This window comes from Octopus bimaculoides, chromosome 5, assembly GCF_046866305.1.
Source record: "Octopus bimaculoides isolate indiv1 chromosome 5, ASM4686630v1, whole genome shotgun sequence".
NCBI lineage: Eukaryota > Metazoa > Mollusca > Cephalopoda > Octopoda > Octopodidae > Octopus > Octopus bimaculoides.
In genome coordinates, this window is record NC_142932.1 from 68,859,673 (window position 1) to 68,886,068 (window position 26,396).

The 26,396-nt window shown below is 34.9% G+C and overlaps 1 protein-coding gene across 3 annotated transcripts in view; it reads left to right on the top strand.

Annotated features, from left to right (window-relative positions):
* The window catches only part of LOC106872498 (uncharacterized), a 192,192-nt gene that overhangs the window by 136,242 nt on the left and 29,554 nt on the right, over window positions 1-26,396 (top strand). Inside the window, exon 1 of one of the 3 annotated variants that reach the window (XM_089352393.1) lies at window positions 3,815-4,031. The exons of the other annotated variants lie outside the window; for them this stretch is intronic. Coding sequence (XP_089208519.1) covers window positions 3,977-4,031 — 55 coding nt within the window. The 5' untranslated portion in view covers window positions 3,815-3,976. Of the gene's footprint in view, window positions 1-3,814; window positions 4,032-26,396 lie in introns of those variants that run through there. 3 annotated transcript variants of the gene reach the window in all.

The window sequence follows — 26,396 nt, forward strand, 5'->3', positions numbered from 1 at the left end:
GTATTTGTCTCCCCAACATCGCTTGACAACCGATGCTGGTGTGTTTATGTCCCCGTAACTTAGCGGTTCGGCAAAAGAGATCGATAGAATAAGTACTAGGCTTCTAAAGAATAAGTCCTGGGGTCGATTTGCTCGACTAAAAAGGTGGTGCTCCAGCATGGCCACAGTCAAAAGACTGAAACAAGTAAAAGAGAGTAAAGAGTATATACACACAACATACACACACATATACACATAAACACTCATATATACATATACATAAATAAATACATACATACACATATATACATAAATACACACATATATATATACATAATAACACATAGACTAAATCACACACACTCACATGCATACATATACATAAACATATATATACACATACACGCATGTACCTACATAAACATACATATATATAAAAATACACTCATACACTCATATACATAAAGAAGGAATAGTATACAGAAATACATGAACCTTGGTTCTTTTCCCTAAAACTATATATTTATATATATATATATATACACATATACTTAAGACTTAGTTGTGATCTGAACATAACTGCTTCTGACACAGAGAATCGGGAGCCCTTTTGGGCATTCTATTTTCCTTGCTGGAAGGGTTCCCAGCCCATGGGCAAAGAAGGGTTAGATGATGGCAGTGGTGTTTTCAAAGGACTGGCATGTGTAACCGGATCACCTCTGCCTATTAAACTCCCAACCCATCCACTCCCATCGCGACACTGATTCTGCCCAAATTTGACGTCAATGTTACTTAGTTTGGTTTGAAATAAAGAACTTGATTAGCTTAATAATCCCAATTTAATCCTGGGCAAAGCCGGGCTATACTGCTACTATTATATAAAAGTCAATGTCTTTATGTGTGTTCGTGTGTTATTTATACATTCAAAAACTACTGCACCGATCCTAATGAGAAGGAGAAGGGTAATGCTGTGTGTTTCATACAATTTCATGGACCAGTCCTTATGATGTTTGGAACTTACATTCAATGCATAAGGGCAGGTATAATACAGTATGTTTGCTTTGAATTTCAGATGGCTTAAAAGGGGGCAGAACCCCCATGAAAATTCATAAATTTTTAATGTTGATGAAATTTCAACCATGGGTAATTGACACACATCAACAAGTATTCTCAAAGTTTCCACTTCTCATCAGGTTTCTAAGACCCCCTAATGGGGGCCTTAACTCTCAAATTTTAGTCATATTTTATTATCCAAAACTATGTCAAAAGTACTAAATGGATCTTTATGAAATTTGGAAATTATATTCTATGCATAAGGGCCATAACCCCAATGAAAATTTATATATTTTTGCTGTTGATGAAATTTTAACCATAGATATTAGACATGAATGAAGTAATATGTCTAAAATTTCATCTTCATGGGGACTTAACACCCACAATTTAGTCATTTTATCTAAGCAAAGATGAATTTAGTTGTACTCTTGGAAGCTGTAGGGTCACCCAAGCATAAAAGATGAGCATTATTTGTAATTCAATGGTACAACAGTGTAAGAGTTGGCTTTGAGATATACTTACATTGTGATTTCTGCAATGTGGAGTATAAATTGTCAAGTAAATGAGAGGCATCTTTGCCTCCACTGATTCAGTTGCAAAGTGTTCAGTAAAGTTATTTGGTTGCAGACCTCCTTTGAGTCTTTTTATTATAACTGGGTCAAACATAGTCCCCAGATGGTAACATTGATTCCAAGGCCTTCCCAGATGAGTGACTGGTTATTCAAAGACATTTATAGATTGTAAATTTATTCTGTCCAGTTACCTTTCAGTATAGTGGTCATTTGCAAACTCCAGAGGCGACACTTTCATTTCCTCTTAGCCCTCATGTCACACAGTTGTTAATGTTTGAGTCAGGTCACGCCCTTCATCTTATGGCTGTGCCTCTCACCTGTATGGTGAGGAATTCTACATTGGGGAGTGGTTACAACTAGGGTAGGGTAGCTGACTGCTTATTGTGATCATTCGTCTTTTGGTTTCCTGTAGCTTTGCTCTCTTTTACAAACCCAGTGAACATACATATATTTCCTATTTCAAAGAAATTCAAACAATAGATATAAGACCCAAGTTAAAAAGATTCTCAACAATTCAACATCTCTGGTTGACATTAAGACACCCACCTCCAATAGGGGCCTTAACTCCCACATTTCAGAGCTCCATGATCTTCATTTTTCAGGAGCAAAATCCTTTTAACAGGTTCCATAAGACTGGAATTTTGGAATTTGGTCATAAAGATCAGTAGTATGGGATACATGTGTCATGATTAGATATTTTTTTAGGGTGTGTAATGAGGGAAAGAACCCTCATCTGAAATTTTGATGAAATTCCAGTTCATTAGAGAAAATATAACAGAAAAGTCTAATTCTTCAATTGCATGTAACACGGGCAACGCCTGGTATTTCTGCTAGAAATATATAAGTGTAGAATATGAAAACAAAGTAAAAAAAAGTATATAGCCAGTAGAATATATTAATTTATTAAAAAGAATTTCTTATTGTTGTTTAGACCTAAGTGAGCTCTGATCCAGAAAAAAATCTGTGATCAACAGCATTTCAGGCTCTTCTATTATAATTCTCTCCATATCTACAATATGTTATTGGTATAATCTACTCCAGTATTTGACTAATTCTTTACTTTAATTGACCTCTAGAAGGATAGAAAGCAAAGCTGCCCTCAGTGAGATTTGAGCTCAGAATGTAAAAGATTGTAAGTAAAAACTACAGCCACTCTGCCTGATGCTTTAATAATTTTGTCAATTCCATACCTGTGACCATTCCATTTTATTTATTTATTTATTTTAGCTGCATCATCATCATCATCTTCTTCATCATCATTTAATGTATGCTTTCCATGCTGACATGAGTTAGATGGTCTGATTGGTAAGCCAGAGAGCTGCACCAGGTTCCAGTCTGATTTGGTATGGTTTCTATGGTTGAATGCCCTTCCTAATGCCAACCACTCCAAGAGTGTAATGGGTGGTTCTAATCTGCCACCGGCATGGGTGCCAGCTATGTCACATCAGCATTGGCCACAACTATGAATTCAGTTAGCTTGATATTTTTTACTTTTTACTTGTTTCAGTCATTAGACTGGGGCATTTCCCTGAAGAATTCTTAGCTAAATGAATTGACCCCAGTACTTCCTTTTTTTAAAGCATAGTACTTATTCTATTGGTCACTCTCGCCGAACTGTTAAGTTATGGGGACATAAACACACCAACACTGGTTGTCAAGCAGTGGTGGGAGACAAACACATACACAAGGACACATATGTACTCACACACACACACACACACATACGCACGCACACACACACACAAACACACATGCAATGGGCTTCTTTCAGTTTCCTTCTACCAAATCCACTCACAAGTCTTTGGTCATCTCAAGGCTACAGTAGAAGACCCTTGCCCAAGGTACCACACAGTAAGACTGAACTTGGAACCATGTGGTTGGGAAGCAAACTTCTTACCACACAACTTTTTAAAGACGTGAAGGAGATTTGTCTACTATTTTTAGCAGGTCAGTCCACTACATAGGGATATCCTTCATTGTCAAGAAGGAATATACTGAAGTTTTATCATTGCTTGTTACTCTTCCAACACCATTATTTTAATGTTTGTTTGTCTGCATTTGTTAGAATATTATTTTATTGCAGACACACCAGAGCGATTAAATGTTCAAGTTGAGGATATTATATTGTTTGAACCTTCTGTCAACAAAGATCTATGATAGTGACTACTTCAGAAAGTGATTCAAATTTCCTGTTGGTGGATGTCGTAGGGAGAAAATTGGGCTTGTTGTGGAATGATAATTATGGAAATAATAGGATAGGTTGAGTTGTTTTGGTTGTGTTAAGTACAAGTTTCGTTGTGCAAACATAAACTGAAGATAAGCAAAACTAAAGTCAAACTGGAAAGACAGTGGAACTTGAATTACGGCTGACAATGCTTGACAGAATTATTACATGTTTGGTTTTAACTTTAGCTGTTACTGGTGCAGGTAAGTAAAAGAAATAACCTTATCCATAGATACATACATATGTACATACATGCATTCATATATATGTATATACATACATATATGTATATGTATATGTATATATATATATATATATATATATATATATATATATATATATATGTATATATATTTATATACACACATGTGTATATATATGTATACACACATACATACATACATGCATATATATTCATGCATGCATAAATATATATATAAAAATATATACATACGTATGCAGACACACACACATATGTATATACATATGCATACATACATACATACATACATACATACATACAGATTTTGCAATGACATTCATTCATTCTTATTTTAGAGTTAAAATCTCATTAGGCTAGCTGTATGTTACATGTTCTTATATATTGATAAAATATGTAGAAGGATGGACACACCGATTTAAACAATTATATGCATTTTTTTAAAGCATTGATCTTTTAGTTTGACAAATGAAATGATTATGATTATCAACTACATATCTGTAATTACTTATAATAGTTTAATTAATGGTTAAATAGCAGAAATAGATTGTCTAAAGAATATGCGTGCTTTCTCTGGGAATATCCAGTTGTTCTCCAAAGATATGCAAGTCCACTGTGCTGTAGGGAATAAATACTTAGATCACAGAGAGATGCTCTCAGTCATTCTTGGGTCTTTTAAGTGTTATTAGTTTGTTGTTGATATTTAGTTCCCAGTTTTTGATTAGAGAAACTTTAGCCAAAAACTGTTTTGCCATTGAGTGAATCTAAGATTACATTGTCTTTTTAAGATAGAAGAGTGTATGGGTATCTGTACTGTTGTCGCCCAATATGCAAGAAGTAGCAGCTACATTCCCCATCATTACAAGAATTTCATTGTTAAAATCTATAGTAATATTGGTTTTAAATTTTGGTACAAGGTCAGCAAGTTTGGAGCAAGGGTTAAGTTGATTACAGTGACTCCAGTGCTCAACCGGTACTTATATTATTGAACTCAAAAGGACAAAAGCAAAGTCAACCTCAACAAAATGTAAAGATGGATGAAATACCACTAAGCATTTTGCCCAGTGTGCTAATGACTTTGTCAGCTTGCCACAAAAAATCCAATGTAATATTGAAAAGGAAATTTACTTAAATAAAACCTGAAAAATAAAGATAGAATCGTCAAGGGTGAAATACCTTTGATCATAGGGTTACTTGATCAGAGCTGTCCTAGGGCTAAGCAGCAACAACAACAACTAACAAGAGACTAATCCCAGCCAAGAAGGAATTTGAGATGGATATTTAGAAAGACACATTTTCGCACATCCACACATGCATAAATAAAGCAGGCCTATTATTTTCTGTTTAAAATTTTGTGTTTTTCTATTACCATTGCTAAACTACGGATACAAGTTTGTTCTAGCTTTAAGTAATAATAATTCTTTCTAAATTTAAGCACAAGACCAGTATTTTTTGAGGGATGAATTTGAATTTAAAGTATGAAAAGCTTGAAAAAATACCACGAGGCATTTTTTCTAATACTCTAATGATTTAATTAGCTTGCCACCTTAACAATAATCCTTTCTACTAGTTGATAATATTGACCCTGGTGCTCAACTGGTACTTATTTTATTGACCCTGGAAAGACGAAAGGTAAAGCTGACCTCAACAGAATTTGAACTCAGGATATAAAATCAAAAGAAATGTCACTAAGCATTATGCCCAGCTTGCTAATGATTCTGCTAGCTCACCATCTTTGCCATGTTGATAATAATAATTATCCCTACTATAGGCACAAGGCCTGAAATTTGCAGGGAGTAGGGCAGTTGATTACATAAACTGCAATGCTCAATTGTTACTTATTTTATCAACTCCAAAAGAATGAAAGGCACAGATGACCTTAATGGAATTGGTACTTGAAATGCAAAGATTGATGAAACATTTGGTTTAATGTGCTTTCTGCCTTCATAAAAGCAATAGTAATAAAGAAATGCAGCACTCCTTTCACTCTCTTTCCCATTCCCTTTCTCTGTAGTTGTGTCTGTATATACATAGCTGTATTTCATAGTTATGTTATATTTATTGTGTTATGATAGTTATGATATTATAGATGCATCTTAATAGTTATATCATAGCAAAGTCATATTAATTGTCAAGATAGTTATATCATAGCTGATATGTCACAGCTATGTCATAAGTTATGTCACATTAGTTATGTTCTAATAGTTATGCGTCATATTGGTTGTTTTGGTAGTTGTGAGGGGGTGCTGAAAAGTTTTTGGCTTTGGGTAAAAGAAAATACAGGAGGATCAGTTAATTACGATTTTGTTCAACATATTTTCCTCTCAGATTCACACACTTATTACAGCAGTCCTTCAGTTTTTCTAAGCTCTGTAAAAGAATTCGGGAGTTTGGGCCCACAACCAGGCCTTTTGTGATACCCTGAAAACCAGGAAGTTTTCAGCATCCCCTCATGAACCATAATAGTTATCCTGACACATTCCAGCTATGTCGTTAGTTATGTCATATTATTTAACATCTTTAAAATTTATGCTCTTCCTCCCAACAGTCACAGAGATCCTGGAAAGTATTATGGATGCTCCTCTTGCTAAACCATTTAAAAAAATATTCTACTAAACAATATTATTGACATTCATATTTTGTTATTTAACATTTACAATAATTTTTTTTTTATTCTAACAATCAAAAGCTAATATCACTGGAATATATCAATACCTGATTGACTCAAATCAAACACAATCAATTAATGTATTTCAATAAATCAAACACTTTAGAAACACATTTTATTAAAATACATTTTAGAATATTAATGTTTAAAGCTAATAGAGTAAATTATAATAATGTTGATTCTTGTTTTTATATTGCTACAAGGTCAGACATTTATAAAGAAAACACATTCTAGCTGAGTGGTTAAATGGTTTGCTTTGCAGTCATGAGCTTTTGGGTTCTATCTCACTGATTGACATCTTATAAAATTTCTTGGGTTAACCCAAGGCTTGTGAGGGAAACTGGGCAGATGGAGGCTGTGAGGAGGCCCTTCAAATGAACTGTACTTGTAATTCAAAGGTCCAGCCTTATGTACTGTGTCACATTGATTTTGCTTGAGAATTATATTATGGACACATGTGTCAGTGGAATACTCAACCACTTTTATACTGATGCAAGGAATATATAGTGCAGTTGATTAAACAACTGAATACTTATAGTTGAAACCGACTTGCAAACTTGCCTACCCATTCACTTTTCTGTAACTTGAGGCTACACCTTGACACATCTTCACCTCTATTCTCATTTCCAGATGGAGTAAACATATATCTCAACTACAGCAAGACACCTGTTCCTGTCCCTCTGCCATACTTTAACCCTTTAGCATTCACATTATTCTGTCAAATGTAATACTTATTCATTCTCATTGTTTTGAATTAATTCAGCATTGTCTTGTAGTTTTGAGATTTTGATGAGGTAACTGTTCATTTCGAGAATGATATCGTAAGGTTGGTGTCAGAGGCTAGATCTAGTTAGTTTGGACATAAAACAGGTAGAATATTTTGGCTGGATATGGCTGGTTTAAATGCTAAATGATTAATATCTCAACACTGAGCATAAAGCTATCTTCCTCAATACTTTTTCCCATTCTTATTTGAGAGGGTCTTGTCTTGTGAATTATTTGGTTTTCCTTACTTATACCAGTGCCATGTGAAAAGCACCCAGTACACTATGTGAAGTACTTGGTGTTAGGAAGGACATCCAACTATAGAAACCATGCCAAAGCAGGCTTTGGTACATGGTGCAGTCCTCTGCTTCACCAGATCCTCAACCCAAACCAGCATGAAAAACTGACATTAAATGATGATTATGATAAGAAACATCACGAAGACACTTTAAAACTGATGTACAGCAATCACGAGATGAATGTTATATATTTTCCATTAATTAGGTATAATTTATCTGAACTTTTTAGTTGGTTGAGACAAATAGTCTATTTTGCTTAATTAAGGAAAATGGTGCCAAGCAAGAAACACATCTTAATGACATTTCCACATTCAACTTTTTTGCAAACTTTAACCCTAAAGTCACTGCACATTATCAATGACTTTTATTGTGAGTTCAGTTAGTCTCCACGAATATTTCCATAATTTTTGTACTCAATTATTATTATCTTTATTATTATTATTATTATTAAGGTGGTGAGCTGACTGAATAATTAGTACACTGGATGAAATGCTTAGCAGTATTTTGTCAGCTGCTACATTCTGAGTTCAAATTCCGCCAAGGTCAACTTTGCCTTTCATCCTTTTGAGGTCGATAAATTAAGTACCAGTTGAGTACTGGGGTCAATGTAATTGACTTAACCTCTCCCCCAAAATTTCAGGCTTTGTGCTATAGTAGAAAGGATTATTACTCTTATTATTATTTAGGTAATGAACTAGCAGAATTGTTATTGTGCCAGATAAAATGCTTAGTATTTCACCTGCCTGTACATTCTGAGTTCAAATCCCACCGAGCCTTTTAGGGTCATTGAAAAAAGTTCCGGTCAAGCACTGAATTGATGTAAAAAAACATATATATCTATATATAAACCATCTTGTGACTATGATGAATTATAGATCCCATAAATTCAAGGCAAATGGATTTTTTTCTTTTTTTTAATATACTGATTACTAAAGAGTGCTTCATTCTAGACTTCATTTTCATGTAATAATTGATTTTAGAGTCACACCAATATGGAATATTGTAGAAGTGGTCTAGTTTTAAATTTGATTAGCTTTCAACTAATTGTTCCGTTAATAAAGCTCCAGAAGATAAGCTTGCCAAAATATTCTTCTGCACTTGTGGTACTCTCTTTGTTTGATTATTAGTTCCAACAAACAACTAGAATCACCATCTACAACATTTTTTGTTTAAATGATTAGATGTATGTCTCTACCATCAACATTTTGATATTGATTATTTGTCAAGTGTTCTGCAGCAGAGTTGGCTCAAATGGTAAAGAGCTGTACTAGCTCCCTTACCATTCTTATTTTCAAGTAATACAGGCACTATTTTTCATTTTGTTCTTTTAAAGGTGGTTGTAAATAAAATGTTTTTCACCACACTGTAACAACAAGGATCTCTACCTCTCATTCAGTTTCATGCGGGGTTTCTCAGCCAATAACATCAATGCAGATGAGGGCTCTTCATCCTCTGTTAGGCTGAAGCCTCCAAAATATAACAACCAATAATGACTTGGTGTTCAGCAAAATAGCTGTGGCCAGCAAATCTTATCCAGTGTTTTTGTTTTAGCTTTTACTTATTTCAGTTGTTAAACTATGGCCATGTAGGGGCATCACTTTGAAGAATTATAATCAAATGAATCAACCCCAGTAGTTATGTCTTTAAGCCTGGTACTATTCTATTGGACTCTTTTGCTAAATCGCTAAGTTAGATGGTCATAAACACGCCAACACTGGCTGTTAAGTGGTGGTGGGGGGATTAACACAGATATAAAGGTACACATACACACATATACATGTATATATATACATACACACACACAAATCCATTCACATGGCTATGGTCAGCACAAGTTTATTGCTCAAAGTGCCATGCAATGTGACTAAACCTGGGACCATGTGGTCAGGAAGCAAACTTGTTACCACACAGCCACACCTGTGCATATATATATATATATATATATATATATATATATATATATATGAGTTCAGCAAAAATTTAGATTCAGATGAATATGGTACTTAAATTGAGGCACCAGAATTTAGTATAGTATTATCCATACAATTTCAAAATAAGGTGATTAAAAGCAAAATAAGAAACAAGGATATCCAGAGGTAATGCAGTACGATCGTTTCACGCAACTCCATTTAATTGAACAATGCAACCATTACATCAATTTAAATGCAGAGCAATCATCAGCTGCACAACAACATAGAATTTAATTAAATTAAAACAGATGGACACATTAGTATAATTTTGCCTAAAATCTCCAAGGAGTTAAGGAGATAGACAAATAACATTGTTGCCCTTCTTTCCACTTATATATATACATAAATATGTCAGGCTTCTTTCAGTTTCTGCCTACCAAATCTACTCACTAAGTTTTAGTTCAGGCTAGAGTGAAGACACTTGTCCAAAGTGCCATGTAGTGGGACTAAACTCAGACACTTGTGGTTGGGTGGAAAACTTCTTAACACAGAGCTATGCATGTTTATATTTTTAAAATTCACACTTAGGTGAAATATGTGTCACAGCTGTAGAATAGAAGACTCTGGTAAACAAATTCGTTATCCCAGTTTCCATTTTAGGCTGAAACTATTTTACTCTGTGTTATTAATGAACTTGGTCAGTAGAGATGTATTATAATGCAATAATTTCAACTACCCTTGCCTCCACTTTATAAACAAAATGCCAGTTTTACTGTCTACCTGAAGAAAGCTGCTAACTATAAACCATACCATGACAGTGACCTATCAATGGCCACAATAGCTATGACAGTAACTTATCAATGGCCACAAGCCTTGGTATATCCATAAATAGAGTGATGGTTTTAATATACAATGAAAACACAAATTCCAGTTGGTTTCATGATCTTGTTGTGACTTTGTTCAAAAGCCAAACAATTAGTTGCATCAATAGCTATGTAGTTAAGAAGTTTTGTTTTGCAACCATAGGATTCAGGGTTCAATTCCCCTGTATAGCGCCTTAGACTACAGTCTTTTAGTATAGTTTTGGTTAGATAATGGCTTATGAATGGAATTTGTTACAGGGGAAACTATCTGGAAGCCTCTGTCTCTCTCTCTCTCTTCTTAGCTAGCTGCATGCATACATACATCATCATCATTTAACGTCTGCTTTCCATGCTGGCATGGGTTGGACGGTTTGACTGAGGACTGGCAAGCTAGGAGGCTGCACCAGACTCCAATCTAGTTTGGCAAGGTTTCTACAGCTGGATGCCCTTCCCAACACCTACCACTCTGAGAGTGTAGTTGGTGCTTTTTACGTGCTACTGGCATAGAGCCAGTCAGGCAGCACTGGCAACATCTATGCTTGAATGGTGCCTTTTATGTGCCACCAGCACAGGAGCCAGTCAGGCAGCACTGGCATCAACTATGCTTGAATGGTAATGAAAGCTATCAACTACTTCTAGTTTTTTTCCCCTGGCATGTGATGGCATCTGTTTTCTGTATATCTTTGGTGTTTATTGTCCCCCTGTGCATCTGCTATACACAAAATCTATCTACCCAGTTAACATTCCTTTGATATTACTCACCCATTATGTGTCCATAGCTTACACCAGGTACATCTTATGGAGTTTCCACCTAAGCCTTTTTCTGCAGATTGAGCAGGGCCATATATCTGATGGGATTTGTGATTTGCCTGCCTTCCTAATTATATATATATAGTAGTTGATAGCTTCTGTTACCTAGGTGACAAAGTCAGTAGCAGGGGTGGGTGCTCTGATAGTGTAGCTGCTAGAATAAGAATAGCCTGGGCAAAGTTCAGAGAGCTCCTACTCCTGCTGGTGACAAAGGGCCTCTCATTCAGAGTAAAAGGTAGACTGTATGATGCATGTGTATGAACAACCAAGCTACATAGCAGTGAAACATGGGCTTTGACTGCTGAGGACATGCATAAGCTTGCAAGTAATGAAGCTAGTAAGCTCCGCTGGAAGTGTAATGTCAGTGTGCATACATGACAGTGTAAGCGTCCTGAGAGAAAAGTTGGACATAAGAAGCATCAGATGTGGTGTGCAAGACAGACAACTGCGATGGTATGGTCATGAGTCGCTTATGGATGAGGGCAGCTCTGTAGAAGAGGTAGATCCAGGAAGATTTAGGATGAGGTGGTGAAGCACGACCTTCAAATGTTGGACCTGATGGAGGCAATGACAAGTGACCAAGACCTTTGGAGATATGCTGTACTTGAAAAGACCCGGCAAGACAAGTGAGACCATAACCATGGCCTGTGCCATTTAAGAGTACCCTTCAATCATTGGGCAATAAACTGTGCTTGCAAAGACCTGTTGAGTCAAGTGAAGTCATTGTCATGGCAGATGCCAGTACTGCCTGACTGGCACCCGTGCTGGTGCCATGTAAAAAGCACCATTCAAGCATGTTCGATGCCAGTACTGCCTGACTAGCCCTCATGCTGGTGGCACATAAAAAGCACACACTACACGCTCAGAGTGGTTGGCATTAGGAAGGGCATCCAGCTGTAGAAACCCTGCCAGACCAGACTGGAGCCTGGTACAGCCTTCTGGCTTGCCAGTCCTCAATCAAACCGTCCAACCCATGCCAACATGGAAAGCGAACGTTAAACGACAATGACAATGATGATGATGATGATGATGATATATATATACATATGCATACATACATGCATACATACATACATACATATATGCATTCACACACATATATACATGCATGATCTTGCTATTGAATATTTTCTTCTCATAACTGCAATTCACACAGGTACTAAACCCACACTATGTATGCATGTGTATGTATGTGTGTGTCTCAATGTAGTGAAGGTGAATGGCTTAGTGGTTGGGGTAATCAGCTCATGATTGTAAGGTCTTGAGTTTGATCCTGAGGGCTTGCTGTGTCCTTGAACAAAACACTTTATTTCACCTTGTAATTCAAAGGGCCGGCCTTATCACATTTTGTCTCATGCTGACTCTCCCTGAGAACTATGTTAAGGGTACACGTGTCTGTGGAGTGCTCAGCCACTTGCATGTTAATTTCACGATCTGGCTGTTCTGTTGATTGGATCAACTGGAACCTTCGTCGCAGTAACCAATGCATGTGTGTATCTATAAACGTCTGTTTGCAAGTGTGTCAAGTTGTCTCCCTTTATATCAAATGACCTGACTTAGCATTTCAATGGAGAGAGGTAAAAGCAGTACCAGACTGAAATAAATATGACATTGATACGGCCAACTAAAATCCATGGAGACATATGCTCCAGTATGGATACAGTCTAATGACTGACTGACACAAGTTATGCCCCTGAGATCTAAACTCCTAAAGAATGTTGATTGTCCACACAGTTACACAAATATTCAAACCTCTCCATTTGTTAAGATCATTGTCATATTAACTTCTATTTTTTCCTGTTTGCATGGGTCAAATGGAGTTTGTTGATGCAGATTTCCTACAGCTGGATGTTCTTCCTGTCACAGACTTTGAATTGGTTGGCATTTCATGTTTAGTACTTCTATAACTGTAAAGAATTAAAAAATTTTTTGCAGATATCAATCATATAAATATTAAATATTACATTAAATATTAATATCAAAGTATTAATACTTCAGCTTATATATGAGGAAGGTAACTGATTTTTCATGTATTCACGCATGTTTATGGGTATTCAAAAAGCTACCATCAGATATAATATTATTACAAATAATTAATTATATGTTAAGACTACTTGAAATCTGAATCTGTTGATACTTCACGCTATATTACACTAGCATCTGTAAATAAAAGCATTAAAGAATGCTTAGTGGATATAATATTGATATAAAAATATTAAATGGTAAAGATGTATATTAAGTTTCCTACACAGGTAACAGTATCATTGTGTTTTGCTATAAATTCAATTAAGCACGTTTCTCATGAATATGTAGTTGATATTTTATAATATAATTTATTAAACTAAGAGGTAAATGTAGGGATTGTAGTTTTAGTAATTTTAGTTTTTTTAATATAAAAATATTTTTTTATCAGTTGTATCTGATAATGTTTATGTTTTCCTTTGTTGACATAGTTATAATGACCATAGCTATTGCACACAAATACAGATGACACGATACTCTAATATGATAAATAATTAGCAGTTTTTGATACATCCTATTTTTTTGTTGGTTTCCATAATTTAACAAACGCACACGCAATTACATGATGAATGTTACTGTTCTCTCTCCTCCACTCTCTCTCAACCTATATCTATTTCTCTCTCTAACATCTAGTTCACCCTAACTGCAACACCACCACCAATAACAACTATTATGTATAACAAATGCATGCACACAACTATATCATACATATTTGTTTATAAATATATAAACTCTGCTTGCGAAGACCTGTTGAGGCATGTGAAATCAAAATCGAACTAAATTCGATGACTGGCACCCATGCCAACGTCTCCTCAGGGGACACTATACTCAGCTTGTGAAGACCTGTTGGGGCAAGCGAAAGCAAAATTTTGATGGCACCTGTACCAGTGGAGCGCTAAGAGCACCATTTGAGCGTGATCATTGCCAGAGCAGCTGTCTGGCTTCCGTATTGGTGGCACGTAAATAGCACCATTTGAGCATGATCGTTACCAGCGTCGTCTTCCTGACATTTGTGCCGGTGGCACATGAAAAGACATTCGAGCGTGATCGTTGCCAATGCCACTGGACTGGCTCCTGTGCAGGTGGCACGTAAAATACACCATTTTGAGCGTGGCTGTTGCCAGTACCGCCTGACTGACCTTCGTGCCAGTGGCACATAAAAGCACCCACTACACTCTTGGAGTGGTTGGCGTTAGGAAGGGCATCCAGCTGTAGAAACTCTGCCAAATCAGATTGGAGCCTGGTGTAGCCATCTGGTGGAGCCTGGTGTAGCCTCAGTCAAATCGTCCAGCCCATGCTAGCATGGAAAGCGGACGTTAAACGATGATGATGATGATGATGATGATGATATATACTCATAACAGTTTTTTTTTTAAATACATACATTACCAAAATGCACACATCTGAGTCTGTCAAGGGCCAAACAACATGTTGGAATGTAACTGTTGTGGCAAGAGTCATTGACACTCCTGTGGGGATTGGAAGAATGAACTAGCTGAATGCTTATAAAGAGTAGCATATTGGTTGAGATGGGAGGTTGGTAGGAGTCATTGAGAAGGCGTTTTGGAGTCTCATGAAGTACATCGTGTGAATACATTGATTTTACCTCCGCTTTGTTAAATATATATATCCAGCATTTGTCAAGGATATAAAAGTGGCGACAAGATATTTGAAGCTCATGTCAGATGTTAAAACTTTTTTTGGTATGAAATCAAAGAAAAAAATCATTAATATGTAAGACTTAATGGCTTGCACGATACTGTTGCCACAGCAATAACAACAACTACAACAGCAACAACAACAACAATACCAGCAGTTACTGAAAGTAATGTTGAAGAAGTCTGATAATACACCAGGTTTGTTCTTGTCAGACAGCATAGCAAACTCAATTGGAGAATTTATTTATAATCCAGAAGAAGGTACTACTTTTTCTGCATATTTTAGAAGATACGAAGAAATCGTCAAAGAAGAATGAAAAAATTGGAATGACAAGAAGGTGTAACTACTTTTAAGAAAGTCATCCCCTGCCGAACATGAAAAATATAGTAACTATATTCTGCCGAAGAAACCAGGTGAGATTTGTTTCGATGAAGCAATTAAGTATTATTCAAAGTTTTAAGTGAAAGAAAACACCGATATTTAAAACGGCAAGACTTCCTTTTGTCCCTCCCCTCAAAAAAACACCCTTTTTTTAATTTAATTTTTTTTCTATACAAAACCCTGTTTTCAGCGATGGAGAATACAAATCTGCAAATAAAATTGGCAAAAATCAATATTTTTAAATTACACCCCACCCCCACCCACTTCATTTTCAACTTTTCACGATTTTCTTTTTAAATATGCGGAAAAATATGGAGATAACGATTCTGAAAAAAATTTTTCGACTTAGGGTTAGGGTTGGGGTTTTAGGCTTAGGTTTACGGAAAAAAGTGTAAAATGAAGAATTTGGGGTAGGGGGCGCAAAAAAATTTCAAAATTCTGATTTTTGACAATTTTCCGGAATCTCCGTATCCAAAAATGTGGGTTTTTGGCAAAAAATAATTTAGAAACAAAAACTAGGAGGAAAATTTTAAAAAGGGAGATGTGATTGTAAGAAAAATAAATTGTAAGAAAAATAAATAGATAAAAATAATATTAACTTCCAACGAAAGTCTATCTCAAATGGGGAGATGTTGTGGCAAGAGTCATTGACACCCCTGGAGGATTGGAAGAATGGACTAGCCAAACTCTTATAAAGAGTAGCATATTTGTTGAGATGGGAGTTTGATAGAAGCAGGAAGAGGAAGAAGAACAAAGAGCGGAGGTACAAATGCAAGTATGCAAAAAGATAGAAAATGTAGGAGAAAAGTATACAGTTGAGAAAAGAAAGAAGAAAAGAAGAAAACGTTAATTCACCACCCAAAAGTCCACAGAAAAAGACAAAAGAAAATATAGATGCAGGAGTGTGGTAAGTAGCTGCTAACCAACCACATGGTTCCAGGTTCAGTCCCACTGTGTGGCACCTTGGGCAAGTGTCTTCTACTATAGCCTCGGGCTGACCAAAGCCTTGTGAGTGGATTTGGTAGACGGAAACTGAGAGAAGCCCGTCGTATATATATATGCATGTGTGTGTGTCCCCCAACATCGCTTGATATCGATGCTGGTGTGTTTACATCCCCGTAACTTAGCAGTTCAGCATAAGAGACCGATAGAATAAGTACTAGGCTTACAAAGAATAAGTCCCAGGGTTGATTTGCTCGACTAAAGGCAGTGCTCCAGCATGGCCACAGTCAAAATGACTGAAACGAATAAAAGAATAGAGGAGAATCAATGCAAAAGACCAGAGATACCAAAAAAAGAAAATTACGGAGGAGGAAAGAAGTGCGGAGAAAGGAAAGGAAGAGAGAAGAGAGAGAGCAACAACAAAGAGTAAGAGAGAAGGATGAGACACCAATACCAGGAACACCAGGAGAGAATAATGACGGAAAACAGGAGTTGGTGCCAAAAGGAAAACACATTCGAGCGATGATAAACTAGAAAAAGAGTGTAGAGATCGAGTGAAAGGTTACAAAAATGAAAAATGTAATTAGAGTCAAGTTATCAGGGAGGGAGTGTGCCAAGGATGACAGGGCAGTCTTGCTTGAGAGAAAGAGAGGTGAAAAGTTAAAGGAACTATTTGGTGAAAAAATTGAAATATCGCCAATACATGTTCGATACGAGATGCCCACCATTGGTGGCATTTGAGGATATAATTACAATATGTAATATGAAAGTAAGTGAAATATTTAAAATTTCAAAATAATGACTTTTAAAACAAAAAAAAAACGATGCAAAAAAAGAATAATGAACTGTAATGTTAATATGTGATACATAAACAGTTGAATGACACTATCTGCATGTGTGGGGGCAAGGAAGACATTTCATTTTTCAGTATATCATTATATTCATAATTTCATTTGTTATATGTTTTATGTACCCCACAGTGTTGTGCTGTCTATCCTTGTATTGTCCCTTCTTTGTAGAGCCAATGTGCTCATAATAAAAGAAAATAGGAGCTGTTGAGAGGTTGTTTTGGTGTCTTGTGAAGTATGTTGTGTGAATACATTGATTCATTAAATATATATATATGCAACTCCACTTCATTAAATATATATATCCAACGTTTGTCAAGGATATGAAAGTATGTATGTATGTATATGCATGTGTTTTACGTGTCTTTATAGCTGCATGTATGTGTGAGCACACAGATAGGCCTATGCATGTGTGGATGGGTTAGTGAGTACATGTTTTTGAGGGTGTGTATGTGTGTGTGTGGGTGTGACAGTTTGTACATGTATGTATGTATGTACATGTGTATATGTCTGCATGTATAGATAGGTGGATCAATGCATGTGTGTTGTTATGTGTATGTTTTAACTCTGTAAAGAACAATTGAAAGAAAATAGTTATTTCCTTCCCTTTTTCTCTGATTCAAGAATGACAAGAAATTTAATTAAATTTAATTAAAACAATATCTTAATAAAGGAAATTTGGAATTGTAATTTCAGTCATTCTTGTTTACTCACACCAAGAAATACTCTTTCAACTCATTTTTTTTTGCTCTAATATAATTCTTTTATGTAGGACATAACCCATAGCCTTATGACTCCTTACTCCACCCCTAGCCATCTGCTGTAGCAAACCTGAAGTGAGTTAGGCTAAGGTTCACTGTGAAAGAATTAGAGCTCAGAGCAAGCGCCACTTGCTTTTATTCAAAAACTATGGTATGATGAAATCTTGTTAATGTATATTTTTTATTTATTTTCCATTGGTGCTTGAATATAAAAGTTGCTGCATATTGCTTTCTTACACCAATTTTTTTTGGTCAATCAATTAAATTCTTAACAAAAGAAAAAATAATTGCCTTTAAAAATGGTGAATTTTGGTGAAGTTTTACTTTTATTTTCATATTATTTATAAACATTTAACAGTAAATTATAACAAAAGTTTTAAAATTTGAAATCATTTTAGCCAGCATAATCATAGTTATTTCCTTATCAAGGGTTTAAGAAAGTGCAAGTTACAGCTTGTTGTGATTGTGCAATTAATTAATTAATTATTTGTACTCTATAATGATCCTGGTAAATGATGTACTCCCTAATTTTACAGGTCTGTGTGTTCACAAAAATTTTATGATTGGCAAATCCTTTTCCCTGTGACAAAATTAGAAAGCAGATGGAATGTATAATCACTCTAGTTATTGATATATTGTGTAATGTTTTGTATGTGTACAAATATCTTTTATGCAACTGGTTATTTAGTAAATGTATGAATATGCATACAGTTAAGAGAGAACAGTATGGCCAAGGGTCACTGCCAAAGGAACTTGTATCTCACTGACTCAGTCTATCTGGCTGTACATTTGTACCGTCTAATGCATATATCATTGATATATATGCTAAGACTTTGATATCATTGACTTGTGTCATGCTACTCTGCAATCTTCTCATGGGGTTCCAGGAACAAATGAATCCTGCAATTAAATATCTTTCAATTAATCTCATATTTAATTTTGCTTAAATTTAATCAAATAACTGTTGAGTCTATTTAATATGTTGATAAGGCAATTAGTTGATTTACTGCTGAGTCTAATATCTATTCCACTCACATATCTCTTGTATCTCGAGACTATGTTACAAGATGCTGGATGAAACTTAGAACCACATAGTTATGAGTAACATGGCCATCAGATAATAAATTAATTATATTACAGGGCATATATACAAAAGCAGGTTGTTCATTGTTGGAGCATGTTTGATCATAGAGCTACTAAATGAAGTTTGACATAGGACTAAACAACAATAATATAAAAAACATTATGGCTATATTTGTGTGTGTGTGTGTGTGTGTATCTTTTCAGCCTACAACAGCAAACTTTTTCACAATTCTCTTCTAGACTAAATTCATTTGTCAATATGCTGACGCCTTTCTTGTATCTGCTATGATCTTCTATGTTTATTTAGACTCACAATTTATTGATCCATGAGATGTTTTGTAAGAGTGTTACAAGTTTGTTTAAAATAACTGTTAAGTTTTAATTTGTTTCTTCTGTGTGAGATACTTTTACAAAAGATGCTGTGTATGTAAATACTTGCTTCACTGTCTGAAACCACATCTTGTGCAGATTGACTCTCTACTAAATGAAAAGTCAAGCAGCCAACTGGAACAGCCTTGTTGAAACTGCAATAGCAAAGTGAACTGTCCCTATAGCAATATTGGATGTAAATCTATACAAAGTCCTCACTATTGAGTCTGTTATAGTTGCATTGAATGTAAGTTACATAATTTCATGTAGTTCTGATGGAAAGCATGGCTGCACAAATGGGATTTGTTAGTGGTTGCTGCAGTGATAGAATGGTAGAAATTGTATTAAACCATTACAATTGCAAATGGAACAAAGCAGTCTAAAGAGAAAGTGTATGAAAGACAAATTGAATTAAACTGAATTCAGTTAACAAGTAAATGAAATTAAATACAATTGAGGCGACTAAATTTAGCTGAGTTTAATAAACTAACTGATTCAGAATGAGAAAATATTTTAATAAGGTCAAATGTGGACTAAATGAAGTAGGCAGAAACTAATAAATTTGTAGAATTCAAGAAATAATATGGCAGTGCCATAACCATGTAACGCTGAATTAGAAACATTAGAGTGTTTTATTATTTCAATAATTTTGGTATTTGTAATGGTGGGTTATCATAATATTGAAATATTACATGACAATTCTTCCAGGTCTTTCTTGTAATTACTAATAACTCTTTGTTGACTGTTAAACTATTCTAGTAGAATATAGCTGATTAGTATGTAACTTATTAGGAAATATATATAATTAGTATGTAGCTAATCAATATATGATCAATATTCTTCTTCCAAACTTTACAAGTCTTACCGTGGTCTTTGATTACGTGTCACCAATGTTTGCCAATATCACAAATTGTCATGCACCGCTCACTTTATCTCTTACATTGAAAGTCTGTAAAAGAGATACCAATTGAGGAATTCTTTGATCAGTCTCTATGACAGCATTCCCTGCTTTTCCATCATCATTATGATCATCATCAGCATCATCATCATCAGCATCATCATCATCATCATCTGTTTGCTTCTTATGCTGGTATATGTCAGATGGGTTGTCACAGTTTGAGTCATCTCCAGTTATGTAATCATTTTAAAACTAATTTTAACTTTTCAGAGTAATTTATCTCCTTAATTTTTATTTTATTTTTAAAAAATTAGTTAAGCAACTATGAAGCCACTCACTTTTAAAAGAACACATTTGATAATGTAGTTCTAGATATGCTATGTCTGAATGAAAAGTAAGATGGTCTCAGAGGGTGGATATTTTTCTTTTTTTACATTAGGAGAGAATACTTTATAACAAATGTAAAATGACGAATTTAATGTTTCCTTCTGAAAATTTCACTGGCGCTTACCCCCCCCCCCCATCACTCACTAACAACATTTGCTCATTTGACTCATTTTTCTAGAAATATTCCATTATTTTCAGTGTCTTGACCACTATTTCTCTAATTTAAAAATAATAAAACTAAGTTACATAAACATTATAGATATTAATCCCTGTCTCTCTCATATAAATACATACTATACTCTGTTTAGTTCCATACTCTTGGATTTGCAAGATTCCAAATACCAGTGGACTTCACTTCACTTCATTGATGTAGCTTCCATTAACTGAATAGTTTGTATGACCTGTTTATTTGTGTTTTACTGTCTAGCCATCATATATAACATTCTTCACTTTTGATCTATCTTTGATCTATTTAAATATATACTAGACTATCCATGACCCATTGGGTCACCTTGAAAGTCTGAGTTTCCCAGCAACAGAGTTTTGTTTTTGTCTTTTCCGGGTTATTTCACATGCTTTCAATGAATGTGACATTGAAATCATGCGTAAACAACTCCTTTCCTTGGAAAAGGAAAGATTTGACTGCTATTTCTTGCATACCCTGCTACCATGTAACATGTATTTTGGGTCCTTTATCACAAATAGCTGTTACATGGTCGCAGGGCATGCTGGAAATAGCAACCAAATCTTCGAAGCTGAGATACGTTGAATGCACTCAAAAAAATTTTTGTAATGATATTCCCTTGGGGCAATCTTTCACTTTGACTCTCAGAACTGTTATCTGGATCAGCTGGTTTTGTTCGTTAATTTCCGTAAAAAAATTTTGTTTATTTACTTTTGTTTTAAAGTGAAAGAGAGTAGAAAGTGAAAAATGTATCAATTTGTGTATGAAATGTGTGTGTGAGTAAGAGAGAGAGAGAGTGCCACTTACATATACATGAGAACGCACACGTTCACTCTCTCTCTCAGACACACACACATGCACACTTACATACAAAAAAGATGTACGCATATGTATTGATGTATGTACGTATACATGACAATACATCCATTCACTCACTCTCTCTTTCATTTTCTCTTCCTCTCTCTCTTTCATTCTCTCTTCCTCTCTCTCTCTCTCTTTCATTCTCTTTCTCTCTCTCTCTCTCTCTCTCTCTTTTTCACCCACACATGTCCATTTCATATACACGTACATATATCGTTCACTTTCTCCTTTCTTTCACTTTAAATCAAAAGTAAATATATAAAAATTTTTACGGAAATTGACGATATTAAAATAATATTAAAAAAAACAAAATAATATTAAAAAAAACATTAAAATATTGAATGCTAAAATATAAATACTTACTGTACAAACAACTTACATTTTCTGAAATCACATTCAGTTAAAAATATTTCTAAAGGATTAAAATATTGTGTATGTCAAAAAGTCAATGTTGTTTTTCTTAGAGAGCACAAAGACTATGTGTGTGTATATGTCACAGATAGCAGGCCTGTGTTTGTGTTGATTGACATGCCATAACATTTATTATTTGTGTGTGTATTCTGTATGTGTGCATGTGTGTTAACGTCATGGAAGCCATGTTTTTTTCGTCAAGAAATAACAAACAAAAATTGTGTTTACTCATTTTCATTAATAAATAGAGGTCCGAATGTCACTGCCGAAGGTAAGTATGAAAATAAATAGGCAAAAAAAAATTAAGATAAAATGTACTATTTCTGAGACATTTCAGGTACAAACAAACATCTCTAGAGTTTTAGTATTATTAAGATACATATCTATAGAGAGGTAGAATGACAAATACAGGTATCTCTCAAATGCCACACAACATAAATCTTTGATTTATTAAAATCTTTTTTGCCTCTTGGGAATGTATCATAATGGAATGTCAGCTATGGAGAATTCTTGATTCTTGTGATTGTACCCCCTTCTCAAGTGGAGATGGTCTCAATTGTTATTTGGTAATTATGACACATCCTCTAGAGATAGACATATTAGTAATATTAATAAATCAAGAATTTATGTTGTATGGTATTTGATACACCTGCATTTGTCTTGTTCATATACATGCCACTAGCAATTATGAGTTATTTCTCTTAGTTCATATTTTCGTTTATATATACATATATTCTTTTACATGTTTCAGTCATTTGACTGTGGCCATGCAGGAACACTCCCTTAAAGAGTTCTAGTCAAACAAATCGACCCCAGGACTTATATTTTAAGCCTAGTACTTATTCTATCATTCTCTTTTGCTGAACCGCTACATGAACATTGGTTGTCAAGCAATGGGTGGGGGATACAAATACAGGCACAAAGATACAAATGCATAAAAATATATATATATTCGAGGGGAAGTCAAAAATTATCCGCACTTTTGCCATAACATATCTTTATTATTGTCACACTGCCTTCTGTGCATGCATGCTTATAGTTAGTACTATTTGTGGTCGCATGGTCAAAGTTTGAACTTGATTGTGCCATTTTTCTTTGTGGCTTTACAGTGTAAGCATGGCCACACCACTAGCAATGTACACCAAAGAAGAACAAAGAGCAGTGATCTGAGAGATGGTAATGGTGAACCAGTTTACCATTACCATCTCTCGAGCTTGCTGAATCTTCTCATCAGTGGTGGAGGTTGACGGGTGTTCTGTTCCCTCTTCATGCGTCATGCTTGTCCGGCCACTTTTAAACTTCTCAATCCACTCATACACACTTCTATGCAGTAGTGCGCTGTCTCCGTATTGTGCTAAAAGCTGCCAACGAATTTCAGCACCTGACACACCTTCCAATTAGTGAAATCGGATCACTGCTCTTTGTTCTTCTTTGATACACGTTGATAGTGATGTGGCCATGCTTACACTGTAAAGCCAGAAAGAAAAATGGCACAATCAGGTTCAAACTTTGATCACATGACCACAATTGTTTCAACTATAAGTACGCATGTACCGAAGGCAGTGTGACAATAATTAAGATATGTTATGGCAGAAGTGCGAATAATTTTTTACTTCCTTTTGTGTGTGTATATATATATATGTGTGTGTGTGTGTGTGTATATATATATATATATATATATATATATATATATATATATATATATATATATATACATATATATATATATATATACATATATATATACATATATACATACATATATATATATATATATATATATATATATATATATATATATATATACAGCATGGAAAGCGGACGTTAAACGACGACGACGATGGGTTTCTTTCAGTTTCTATCTACCGTCCACTTACAATGGTTTGGTTAACCTAAGGCTATAGTTGAAGACACTTGCCCAAGGTGTCATGCAGTAGGACTGAACTCGGAACCATGTGGTTGGGAAGCAAGCTTCTTACTACACAGCCATGTCTGTGCCTAGTTGAAACAAATATATTTTAGGTAGTTAAAAGTTATGGCTTGTCATAGAGTGACCGTTGGTTTTGCACCTGTAAAGGACTTAGCCTGCCACAGCTCTGGCGAATATCACTACAGTCAGAGCCAATGCAAGGGGAATAACCCTCTTTCACCTGTACCATGGACAATTATTTTTTTGTTTACAAACCAACTGACCATTACATATTTCTTCCTCCAGTTGTAGACAAGTTATGCGCCTTTAGCCATTTTAGTCACCTATACTGCTGACTGCTTTATACGTATAAAACCAATGATCACTCTATAATTGGCCATTACTGCTTTAATGCTTAAAAATGTCCTTTTTCAGATATATGAACTACTGACAATATATATGTATGTATGTATGTATGTATCTATCTATCTATCTGTCTATCTATCTCTGCTGTCACGTGTGGGACGAGTCCGCCTATCGGCCGAGTCTGTCGTGAAACTTGCTCCATCACCTTCCCTCAACCGTGAAGACAAGGTAGTGTTCATCATACTGGTGGCCATGGTGAAAGAATGTGTGTGGTGAACTCAAGCAAAAGGATTAGAGACAAACACTTACCTCTCTGGCCAATCGCTCATCAACTTTTTCAAGTACCACTTGAAAAGGAAGGTGAGAATGGAGAGGCAGGTTTTGTCCCGTGAAAGTTTTGAAAACAGGTGGATGAATGTAGCAAAGATGGTGCGTGCGAGTGACGAAACCACTTTGAGCATGATCTTGTAAATTGAAAAAAGAGAGAGAGAGCACTTTGCTCTCATGTGCTTATTTCCCTCCTTGCCTGAGGTTACCGTGGTCTTTTCCGTAGGCTTATCTTTCCATGGATAAACCTAATCTTGCTTCTTACATTTAAAAAATTTCTTCTGTGATGCATGATCCCTTTTGATCGCTTTTTCTCTTCGATTGATCGGAATTTTACTTTTTTTTTCTCTCTTTTACCCTTTTTCTTTTTCATTTTCGAAAAGAAATGCTCTACATTTGTATTTGTCCCCTCTGTGTTCAGCCCTGTGTGGCCAATAAAGAAAGTTATCTATCTATCTATCTATCTATCTATCTATCTATCTATCTATATCAATCTATATCTATCTATATCTATCTGTCTATATATCTATCTATATATATCTATCTATATCTTTCTATCTATATCTATCTTTCTATCTATCTATCTATCTATCTATCTCTATCTATCTATCTATCTATCTATCTCTATCTATCTATCTATCTATCTATATCTATCTATCTATATCTATCTATCTATCTATCTATCTATCTATCTCTATCTATCTATCTATCTATCTATCTATCTATCTATCTATCTATATCTATATATCTATCTATATCTATCAATGTATCTATCTATATATATATATATATATATATCTATATATGGTAGTTGTTTTATTATGGACATGAGAAAGAATTCTTGATCTCTAAGAAGTTGAAATGGTTCACTCTTGGAACTATATAGTTCAGAGGATAAATATGGAAAATAATGTGGATACTTGCTACTGCTATCAGCAGAGAGACAGATAATATAATTGTTGATAGTTTGATAAATCAGCTCAGAGTACCATGCTTTATGACCATATAGATTACTGCCTTTCCCATGATCTTTCTACTGCTGTTCCAATGACCTTATAGATTACACAAGATTTCTTTATAATTGCTGGATACATCAATTTAGGTAACACAATATGCATTTTGATGATAATAGAATGACTTTGACTCTAATCGCTCTTTCTCTATGTCTTCCCCAACACTCCTTTTATTTTTATCATCTATAAACACATTTCCTCAATTACATGTCAGTTCTCTATTTTATATTTCATCATTTGTACTGGCGAGCTGTCTTTACTGCGTATTATACATTATTCATTTAATTTTCCTATTAAAGACAGACTGAGGTATTACGTATTTAAATATGAAATACTTTTAATAAAGTTATAATTTTCTAGATCATTAATCTCATCTTTAACAGACTATTTACAAACTGTGTATCTAAATATTCCATGGTCTCAGACAAGAATACAACACCAATAACTATTGAAGATAGAACCAACTGGAATGTTGTGTAGATATTTAAATATTGTGTGTGTATGTGTGTGTGTGTGTGTGTGTGTGTGTGTGTGTGTGTGGTACATACTTAACTAATGTAGGTGTTTGTTTATGCACACACATACACACACACACACACACATTGTAAAGAT